This window comes from Gavia stellata, chromosome 6 (genome assembly GCF_030936135.1).
Source record: "Gavia stellata isolate bGavSte3 chromosome 6, bGavSte3.hap2, whole genome shotgun sequence".
In the NCBI taxonomy this organism is placed as follows: domain Eukaryota; kingdom Metazoa; phylum Chordata; class Aves; order Gaviiformes; family Gaviidae; genus Gavia; species Gavia stellata.
In genome coordinates this window covers 2315564-2326867 of record NC_082599.1, presented here as the reverse complement: position 1 = coordinate 2326867, position 11304 = coordinate 2315564, and the positions used below count along the sequence as shown (strand labels likewise).

General features: G+C 44.3%; 1 protein-coding gene across 1 annotated transcript in view; it reads right to left on the bottom strand.

Moving 5' to 3' along the window:
- Positions 1 to 2582: 2582 nt before the first annotated feature.
- ALS2CL (ALS2 C-terminal like) overlaps positions 2583 to 11304 on the bottom strand; it is a 29040-nt gene continuing 20318 nt past the window's right edge. The window contains exons 19-25 of the mRNA XM_009806789.2: positions 9919 to 9987; positions 8718 to 8891; positions 7056 to 7098; positions 6277 to 6338; positions 5023 to 5172; positions 3931 to 4027; positions 2583 to 3639 (exon numbers count right to left, since the gene is read on the bottom strand). Of these exons, the coding sequence (XP_009805091.2) occupies positions 3568 to 3639; positions 3931 to 4027; positions 5023 to 5172; positions 6277 to 6338; positions 7056 to 7098; positions 8718 to 8891; positions 9919 to 9987 (667 nt within the window). The 3' untranslated portion in view covers positions 2583 to 3567. The remainder of the gene's footprint in view (positions 3640 to 3930; positions 4028 to 5022; positions 5173 to 6276; positions 6339 to 7055; positions 7099 to 8717; positions 8892 to 9918; positions 9988 to 11304) is intronic.

The window sequence follows — 11304 nt, the reverse complement described above, 5'->3', positions numbered from 1 at the left end:
CTGAATACTACTTAAGTTGACAGCATTTGAGCATCTAGAGTAATTGGACAGGAAAAAAAAAATCTCAGATAAAGGAAAAACCCAAATCATGTTAGTATTAGATCATGAGCCCTGCTGGCGAGTGTGCATTCAGGGAAGGGGAAGAGAAATTCTCAGTGGATCAAGTCTAGGTCTGTCAGGGCTAAACACTGAGATTGCAGTGGTCTGCACCTTACTCCCTCAGCTTCTGAGAGCATTGTATACAGACAGCAAACCTGCACTGCAGGCTCTGGCAGTTAAGCTCTGCTCTGTCTGGTCACACCTAAATTGCTTTAAGACCTGTCCTGCTTCCAGGTGCAGCTCAGCCTTTTTTTTTTTTTTTTTTAATATTAAAGGACCCTAGTTACTTAGCTTCCCTTGAAGCCTGAGCAGGCTCAACAGCTGTAGCCTGGATGTGGAAGAGCTGACTGTACTATTTTCCTGTACAATGGCATCTCTCTAAAGCTGAAGATCTCGATTAGGGTCAGCATTCGTACTGCTGCAGGGCCTGCAGGATTAAATTGAACATGTCAGGAAGCTGGAGTCCTGATAGAGAATCTGCCACTAATAGTTCAAGCATGTGATCCACCCAAGCTCAGAAGGAGGGACTTGAATGTACTCTCACATTTCTACATGCTATTTCAAGGCACAGTATTTTGTCAAGCAGAGGTTTAATTAATCAGGGAAGCTAGCAGGTAGCCTCGTATTATCTCCTAAAAAAGCCATGCTGTTAACACACCAAATAGCACTACTGCATGGTTACATAGCACAATTTGCAACCTGAATGCTACCCTTGGGCTAAAAGACCATTTCCAGTGAAGTACCCCTCTTGCGTTTACTGGTTGGTGAGAAAGCCCAGAAGCACAAATGGCTGCACACTGTTACCTTAGTTGCCCCTTTAGGGCTCACTTGAATTATAGCTCAAGAACTTCCTCAATTTTCAACGAGATGACCAGTAAGAGCAACTAATAACCATATGTTTAGAAAGTGCAATAGTAGATATCTTCAGTAGGCTGCAAAATCTCATTGTTTTCTAGATAATCCTGTGGAGTTTGTACATGCATGCACTTTGCATGTCCTAATTTCTAGTAGAATTTCTGCATAAATCGTACCTTAAATTAAAATCAATACCCAGAGCATGGAAGAATGCAGTATGGAGGAAACAGATTTTTTTTTTTTGTAACAGCTGTGACTACATCTCAGTGATTCAATCTTCTGGCAGGGTGTTTCTTTAGACTGGAAAACTGCCAGTTTTAAGCAACTCAGAAATTAAAAGTTCACAGCTGTTACTTACAGCTGTTTACATTCTCAAAGACAGGCAGCTGGAGCTTTCTTCTTTATATGAATAAGGTGAGATTTCATAGAGGTAAGACACAATGGTTTAAAGCTGACGATCAGTGTATTGGTAGGAAAGCATGGTTTTGGTCTTGTATTCCCCAGTCTCACCGCATGCTGTGTAACTGGTATTGGCACCAACCCCTTTAGACACGACAATTTTATAAAGGCTTTTGCTTAGATGAACAGTACTTTTCATTTCATGTCCCATGAAGCTGGAACGGCTTGGCTTTGCTGTGTGAAAACAGCAAAAACACAAGTCTAGCTTTTACACCGAGAACCCAGTATCTCAATGTACCCAGGACCAGTTTAGGCACTCTACTCTCCAGCAGACTACATCCTCATTTGGATGGATGGCTTGAGTTTGCTGTGATGCAAAAATTCAGGCAGCGGTTCTCAGGGAAGAGGCATCATTTCTGCAGTTAGTTCCTCTTCCCTGTGGAACACTGGTAAGGAAGAAGATAGATAGACCAGCACGGTAGGATGGCTGAAGAGGTGTTCAAGTAAAGGAAGGTGGGTCTCAACTCCTCACTCACTTTCTCTTCACCTGAGCTGTCTCTACACCACAGCATCTTCAGCTCTGAAGATATGTAACAGCTGTCCTTCTTAAGGCCTGCTAAGGCTTAGCATGATCAGTGCAAGACAATGGGGTAAGAAATAATGGTTTAACTGCAGGAAATTATCTTAAAGTTTAAGCCATGTTTTCCTTACTGATTCGGCAGGGACCAGAAGCACAAAAATTAATTGTAAGAGAGACTGAATCAATAAAACTGCATTAGGATACTGATTTATAGTTCAAATTCTCCATTCCTATGAATGATCAAGGCAGTAAGGGAGCCATATATTTTCTAAAGTTAAAGAGAGGAAAGCAAATTCTCAAATGCCTGAAGACAGCAAAAAGATTGGAATAAGAAGTATGCAAGTCTGGAATCTCTCTTAAAAATTAAACAGCTTTATTTAAATACAAAGTTACTGTAAAACATACATTAGGATACTCTCATACCAATATATTAACTATTGTAATCAGTGTACTATTTATTAAAGCATAATACTTGTGATAAACAGAAGGAAACAGTCTGTAGAGTTTTGTTTTGTTTTCCTGAAGTCACAGACCTGGACAATTTAAAGTCAAACTGTAAAAAAAAAAAAAAAAACCACCCAGGTTAAAATCTAGTTCAAAAGAGCTTTTGCTCTAAATATGCAACTCAGACATTACTATTTTTGTCTGATAGGAACAGGATACCAAATATACATTTGCCTTTTATAAAGGCAGCGTAAAACCCAGCCCAATTCTAATCTGATTTGTACCCCACTGGTGTCAGTGGGTGATCTGTCAGCACAAAGCTGTGCACCTAGGAAAACCAGTGTTTTTGCAGCTCTGTCAGTGCAGAAAGCCAGGTGGTTTTATGTTTTGTCTCACCAGGATTTGAAATTTCTCACCCGAGGACAATGTAAGTCCTTTCTATTAGGCACGCGGGAACCCCTGCAGAATTAGAAAGCAGCACTAGCATGTTCAAGATGCAAGTGTGATATCCCTGAGATTTAACAGGAGTCTGCAGAGTATAAATATACTCTTGTAAGTGTCATAAAACAAGGAAGTTAGTCAATAGCAGCTTTACAATGCAACAGAGGTACGAGTTTTGCATAGGTAGGAAGAGGAATGGAAAAACCTTCCTCTTAAGGGATACAAGAGAAGCCACCTCACTCCAGGAACAGGTTGTTCAGGAGCATGGAGTTGGCCTCCCCTGTCCACGCCACATTTCTGCCAACCAGAAATAGTCCCACCAAAACAGTTCTTGTGGTTTCATTTAACTGCTTTCTATAAAATAACCTCCCTTATGTCAGTTCACCAGTGCAAAACAAACACAGCATCTGAGAGAACAGTTAAACGAGGTTTCAAGGCAAATTGCTATTTGCAGGAAAGTGAAATAAAACTACGGGGCAAAAGAAACCTTGGCCACTTTCCGCAAAGAGATTCCCAAACGCAAACTGAGGTTGCGTATTGAAGGCTTTTAGCCCACAGCATCTGTAAGTCTGTGCTTTACGATCATAGCTAGTCCAAGGGAAAACCCAGCAAGAAACCCTCATCTGATAAATAACTGTTCTTCCTTTTTTAAAGGCAGCTGGAAGAGCTGTGGTTTGATTGCTTCTTCATCCAACAGTGTTTGGTCAAGAAAGTGCAGCAGCGAGGAGGCTCCCTTCAGGTCCTCGGGCTCAGGAGCTGTGAGTCACGTGGCAGTTCTCTCTTTGGTGGAGTCTCATCCTCTGTATGTGTTCATAGCATGACTGGGCAAGGAAAACAGCAAACCATTATGGAGAAGTTTTGGAACTTCGGGCCAAAATCTGGTCTCTTGCCCACAAAGGGAAGCCATGCTGCCCCACAGGCTAGACAAAAGATTACATCTGCACATTATAAATGAAAGATAAGCATATTCTCTAGCCTAGAAGGAAAATAACCTGTGCTAGGCATATAAACAGCCCTCCAAAATTACAGGATAGTGTAACACATCAGTGTCTCTGCTACTCAAGAAAGGCTAACGCAGCTTGCAACTGTCACCGTTGAAAACATTTCCTTACCTCCAGTGCTGTTAACAGAAAGTCGTACAGTCCTCCTTGATTGGTGGGGTCCATCAAGTCTCTGATCAGATGGATTTCAGCTCCCAGGTGCTGTATTCTAGGAAAAAAAAAGTCACAACTAGAAAAAATCTCTGGGCACCGGTGTTTGTGGGCGTATGTTTGAAATTAGATTATGGAGAGAATCACAGATCTGGTAGTCCATTGCTGATTCCTTGTACATCACCTTGATCTTTTGGTGACTGAGTCCTTGAGGTATCTGGCATGACTAGATCTCAGCAAAGCTGCTTGATCATAAGAAAATTTAAAGTCTTCCATTTTATACAGTCTCGATTATTCCCCTCCTCTCTCATCTACAGTCGAGAAAGCTGCCTAACAAACAAACCTGTACCATCCAACAAGAAAAAAAAAGCTTCTGGATTTCATGGCCCCAAGTTTAAACATTTCAACTTTTTTTGGAGCCCAAGCATATCCAGGAAGTCAGTCAAGGATTTTGACTCAAATTTGCCAGGGGAAAAAAAAAAAAGTACAGTTTCATTACACTGGATGTAAGCAGGTTCCTGCAGTTCCAGTGAAAGCAAGCACAGGCAGAGCCTCCTTGGCAGAAACGTGTTACATTTACAGTCATTCCTACACAGGAAAGTCTACTTACTAGATGGTCAGTGTTCAAGACCTTCCTAGTCCCCAAACTGAATCACAGTGCCCCACTGAGAATGGAAAATAGAAGATGTATGATGTATAGATGATGCCTTGAAGGCATCAACAATTGGCCTTCAAAGGCTTCATGTTTCTATTTCTACAGTAATCTGAGATGCAGGTAAGAGCGCATTTCCCATGACAACCCTGAGCTATCCTCTTGGGTAAGAGATGGACACTCCGAAAGTCCCTAGACACTTTATATCACGGCCAACATCATCACACCACAGCTGGCAGACAGTAGCACACAGAAACCCAAATACAACTCAGGAAAACGCATGTTATAACACAAACCCCAGTTTTTCATTTAAACTATTTGGCCTGAAAACGTGGCTGTCCTTTCCCTGATTGGGGTTATCGCACAACAACAGGACTGGGAAATGAAAAGCTTCCACTTACTTTGCTCGGGATACAACATACATCAGTAGGGGCAACAGGTCATCCATGGGGAGCTTGTAGTCCTTCTCCACCACCCGGGACACTGTGCTTTCTATCTCCTCATATGTCTTCTGGAGAACGACGAGCTTTTCCCGGGGATCCACCGTGGTGCTGTCAGTGTGAAAACAGCCATGTCAAAGATGCTTCCACTACACAGCTAAAGAGATAAAGCAGCAGAACTAAAAAAAAAAAAAGAGTCAGAGCAGACCGTCATGCTACAAAAAAGTCTGTCAATCATTTCAAATGGCTGCACCAAAAAGGGGTCAACATGGTTGTGCTAGGAGGCATCACCAGGGTGTAACAGTATTGAGATGGACCTTGAATCTTCCCAAGTCCTGAGTATGACCTGCTCGCCTTAGTGTCAGTCTTTCATTTTAGACAGGACTAACCTGAGCCACAGTTCCTCAAATAAAAGCCAAAGTATGAGATGAATCACTTCGGGTAGCTCTATCAGGATACTGCTCTTGCGAGGGACTAATACAATTGTCACATCTATAAGGTTGTTTTTTCTGCCTATAACGCTCTGCCAAAGTACACATAGCCTGTGCTGCCTTCCTCAGAAGAGAAGTCACGTTGGCTTTCATAGGGAGGCTCTCACCAGGACTAGCGTACTTATGGACCTGAGAACTCCTGTCTGATGGATCCCACAACACTTCCCTGCTCCCCTTTATCTTCCTTCCCACTCGTTACTGCCACACCATCCCCTAGGCTGGACTTCAAGCCAAGAAATCAAGCTGATCTTACTAAATTGAATTCTGCTTTGCTACATTAACATCTTGGGATGCCACACTGGATGGATAACCCTCATGTAGCTCCATGTGTCCAGAGCAATGGGCTCTATCATGACCAGGCAGTCACAGCCAGGCCCAATTTGCTACGCACGCTGACTTGAGTGAACTCATTTCATCGAAGTCAGATTTCGTGCAGGAATGTCTCCGCAAAATTAAGGGGAGATATTTGCCAGGGGAGGGCTGCATTTAAACACACTAGATATTGGCTTTGACTTTTTTTTGGGGAAAAAAAAAAATTCTAAAGAAGTTACTTTTTCTTTTTAACTGAAATAATATCACAAACAACTTTTCTTTAAACTATCTTGCAGGCTGACCCAGATACGCTTTTGTAAACAGGTGCAAATTTACAGCATTTCCCAAAATACAGAAAATCCCATCCCCATCAGCTCTGGTTGTCAGTCAGAGGTTATGGATGGTGACTTACATCAGCTTCTGCAAACACTCTGTGGCGGACAGGAAACACTTGTCTTTGATAAGGGACCGCCTCTGAAAGGGAGACAAAGGGTTGTGCCTCTATAAGAGCATCTCTCCGACAGCCTCCACATGGCTCCTCAGCGCTGGACCCAAAATAAGCATATTTGCTGCCCATAAAGAGGGCAAAATAAAGCTGTTGTAGACATTGTCACTCTGAACACACTTAGATGTCTACAGTGCCACTCTGAAAAAAGATGTCTTTGAAATGCCACCAAGCAGAGCATTACAAAGCAATCCTATGCAGGGCTCATATTCCCATCCATGGAAATTCATATGCAGTAGCTACAGATCATAACTAACCAACACATTCTCCCATGTAACTAGCAATAGAACGAGAGGAAATGGCCTCAAGTTGTACCAGGGGAGGTTTAAGCTGGATATTAAGAAAAATTTCTTTACTGAGAGAGTGGTGAAACACTGGAACAGGCTGCCCAGGGAGGTGGTGGAGTCACCATCCCTGGAGGTGTTCAAAGAACGTGTAGATGTGGCACTGTGGGACATGGTTTAGTGGGCATGGTGGGGTTGGGTTGATGGTTCGACTTGATGATCTTGCAGGTCTTTTCCAACCTTAATGATTCTGCGATTCTATGATATCATGTAGCTCTGATTTCTGAGTGCAGTCTGCCCTGTAGTTACTTAGGTGAAGCTCCATCATTAGCCAGCACCAACATGTAGCCCCAATGCCATCTCACTAACACACCAAAGCTGCTACTTAGGGTTATTTCTTACCTGGTTGGTTGTCAGGGTGAGATCTTTCAGAGGCCAGAGGTGTCTGAAAGGAGATTACAGAGAGAAGATTTAGGAGGCAGATATCCATGTCTTACCTCCACCCTAAGTCAGTCTTGACTGTTTTTAGCATCACCTTGAACAAGGACATAAAGTCTTCTAGGTGCATGAAGCTGCGTTTGGTCCTCTCATCACACTGCTACAGGAAGAATTAATAGCTTAGACTCATTGACCTGAGTGTAGGGTTCATTTTACTCACAGATGCTCCTGTAATAATCCGTGGAGAGTTTTGGCACTTTCAGATTCAATTCCTCTCACTGAGTCTAGACTGAATCAAATTGCCAAATTGAGACTCTGGGTCTCCTGCTACCCTGCTTAAGTCCTTGAGCTGCAGATGATGTTCACAGAATCACAGAATGATAGGGGTTGGAAGGGACCTCTGGAGATCATCCAGTCCAACCCCCCCGCCAGAGCAGGTTCACCTACAGCAGGTTGCACAGGAATGCGTCCAGGCGAATTCTGAATATCTCCAGAGAATGAGACTCCACAACCTCTCTGAGCAGCTTGTTCCAGTGCTCTACCACCCTCAAAGGAAAGAAGTTCCTCCTTATGTTTAGATGGAACTTCCTGTGAGCAAGTTTGTGCCCGGTACCTCTTGTCCTGACACTGGGCACCACTGAAAAAAGACTGGCCCCATCCTTCTGGCACCCACCCCTTAAGTATTTATAAGCATTAATAAGATCCCCCCTCAGTCTTCTCTTCTCCAGACTAAAAAGCCCCAAGTCCCTCAGCCTTTCCTCATAAGAAAGATGTTCCAGTCCCCTACTCATCTTCATAGCCCTTTGCTGTACCCTCTCCAGCAGCTCCCTGTCCTTCTTGAACCGGGGAGCCCAGAACTGGACACAGTACTCCGGATGTGGTCTCACCAGGGCAGAGTAGAGGGGGAGAATAACCTCCCTCGACCTGCTGGCCACACTCTTCTTGATGCACCCCAGGATGCCATTGGCCTTCTTGGCCAAAAGGACACATTGCTGGCTCATGGTCATCCTGTTCTAAACGAGCCGCAAACATGCCAATGGTCAGTCTCTGAGGAGACCAGCTCCACTGCAAGTAGGTCTGCACTGGGGAAGGGAATCGAGGTGAAAAAGGCCGACAAGGGGCTCTTTGCTCACATGCCTGTTGAGTCTGAGCCATTGGTCTTCATATACCGCTCCCAAAGATGGATCTAGCTGCAGGAATGGATGAAGGAAACATCTGGCTCTCCAGCCTTTCCCCTGTCTTGAGACTGTGTGCCTACATTATTACAGGAGATACCTTTGGATGGACTATAGCCCTTTCTAAGACACATTTATAAACTCTGTCTGTTTGGTCCTAAGTTGGAGCAAACCATTTGTTTGGTGACCTAGAAAAGAAAATTTTTTGCTACATGAAAATGAAAATTGATCTAGATAATAGCAGCTTTCCACTAGTCAATGTTGTCCTTCCAGACACTCCATGACAGGACTTCCTCTGGCAGCCTAGGAAAAACCTCAGCGCTACCGCCAGTGATGGACCCAGGAACAGGTTATATGTCCTTTCCTCCAGTGCCATCAGAGCTTTCCCTGGCTGCTACCTTCCCAACTGGTATCATGGGGTTGCATCCTGGGATGAAAAAATGTCACTTACTTCTGCACATCCAGAAACTCTAGCAGCTTGATGTCAGGAAACAGACTTAGGTCCACAATCCCTTGGCAGTAGAGGTCATCTTCTCTTTCATGATAGAGCATGTAGAGCATGAAAAGCTCGGGGTAGAAGCAGGGCAAGATCAGCGGCAGGACCACACTGCATGCCTTCTGGTCACTATGGCAGAGAAAAGCAAAGCAGAGTCCTACAGTGAGACCTATAACCTTGATACTACCAAGAGCCACACAGCACACGATGGAAGAGGCAGCTTCTGAGACTGCAAGGTGTTCTCCTTGTTCTCCCCTCCTTCCTCCACCTTTGAGTTCAATGTCACAGTTGGACAGTAGTGACCTGTATAACACTCTCCTGCATGTCCCTACAAGCTGAAGAGGCAAGTGCATCTTACGCTGTAGGACAGGACAGGGTAACTGTTTCTCCACAAGATCTCCTTAGTCACTGAGAGAAACCTGGAGCACCAGAGACCTATCTCCAGCTGTTCTTTCTGATCTGTTTCAGTAGCACATTTGTTATTTCTTAAGGGACAAAGACCAAATAAATTCAGATAAAGCCCTTTTCCAGCTGCTTACCATTCCACCAACCTCTTGGCTTCATGCAGCCCACATGGGGATGGCTGCGGATTACAGCAGAGAGGAATCCAGTCCGAACAGGGACAGCTGAATAAAGATGCTTTTTCCCACCCCGATAAACCCTAAACCTGGGTCTCCCACAATTATTCCTACCTTCTTATTCTAGGAACATCAATGTCTTCTACCTCTTCCCACATTCCCTTCTACATTTCCCACATTGTACTCCCTATTTCCAGGCCTGCCTTTCTCTCAACGCTGGTATGGAAGTCACCACTCCCGCAATGAACAAGTTCCTGTGACTACTGCAAAGCACATGGTAGCTCTGGGACTGCTCTCTCTCACACAACCCTGCTACTGCACAGTGGCTGGCGTGGGTACTCTTGCAAGGCTGTGCCCCACACACCTCCAACTCACCACTCTATTCTGCTACAGAACGTGATTAGAAGTTGCTCTCATGCTTCAAGCAGAACTACTGAAAGCTTTTCACTCAGAGAGAAGTGTGGGCACTAAACCTGACTCACATAGATACATACAATCAGTTCAGCACTTAATGTATTTTAGAAGACAACCCATACATCCAAGCAGCTTAAAATTAAATAACCAGTGGTGACACATACCTTGTCTCTCCATCTACACACTTTGCGAGCAGTTGGCCTTTCTGTTCCAGTGCCAGATGGAGCAAACCCCTAGAAGAGGAGCAGAAACAAGGTTTAGTTCCCCTCCCTCCTTTTTTTAAGGGTAATTTGTTATTCAAAAGTGAGGAGCTCAACTGCCCCAGCACCAAGTGGGGTATCAGTAAAGCTCTCTGTAATCCTTGCAGTGCTGTTTCTGTATTCAAGTTTCACTATTTGAGGGCTTTCTCCATTACCAGGAGAAGCCACCAGGAAAGAATAAGGTGTTTCAAAAATGTCCATAGCTTCTGAAGAGTAGGGTGGTCACTCTGGAGATCCTAACTGTGGTCTGCATTGAACACCATCTCCTTGTATTCCCACTCAAGGGACATGAGGTTTCAGGACCTGTCATACCAACCAATGCTCTAATCTATCTATGAACAGTAGAGGATGTTCATACTCTACTCCGAAAAAGTTGCTTGGGGTTGTCTTGATACTTCCAAGCCAAAACTTCATAATCTTAAAATGGGGATTAGGGAGAGGTTGCCTTTTTTTGGTGTAGAAGTATCAGCCTAGGAAACTTAGCCAGGGGCACAGAAGAGCAAGGTGGGTCTCCCTCCCCACACTGCACCCGACAGGTCTGGAGACATGCAGCAAGCTTTCCCAGGTATGCGCTGAGCTCAGAATCACCTTCACATGAACCAAAGCCCAGGTCATCAGCCCTGTTGTGCTATTCATGAACAGAGCTCAGATCCCTCTGTTACACCAAGTTTCGTGACGAAGACACACTGCAGATGAACTGAATCAAATCTGACTTGTTCCCATCAGCTCTACTGCTGTTCTCAGACTGCTCTGGGATAAACAACCCCTCATCATGGAGCTGGCAGCCTTCCTCAAGCACACATGGCTATGCTGATATCAACAGAGCTTTTATCCAACCTCTTGTTTTCAAGGCAATATCTCCCCCAAGTGCAGCCAGAGGCAGAGCTCCCCACCTCTGCCTACTGTGGCATTTCTTGTATCTTCTCCTATAAGATATTCAAACAGCAACAGGACCCAAATCGTGACTTTGATCCAGTCCTTAATTACCCATGGGCACAACCATGCAACTGAACAACCTCATTTTAGAGTCACTACCCACATCAGCCGAGCCTCAACAACGCGCTTACCCTGCGTGTTCTTAACTCCTGCTGAGTTAGGGTATGTTAACCTTAAGCTATTTTTCATTCAAACATAGATATCGAACACCACTGTTGTGTGCTCTGATATACTTTGCTGTCCTCATTACTTAGTGAGGTTTCTTGCTCATATTTGTGCATGTCTAAATGAAGTCTGTTATGGGCAACAGCTCACTGAGCTGCCATAACTGAGTGAGATTTAGTCATGTTAAAG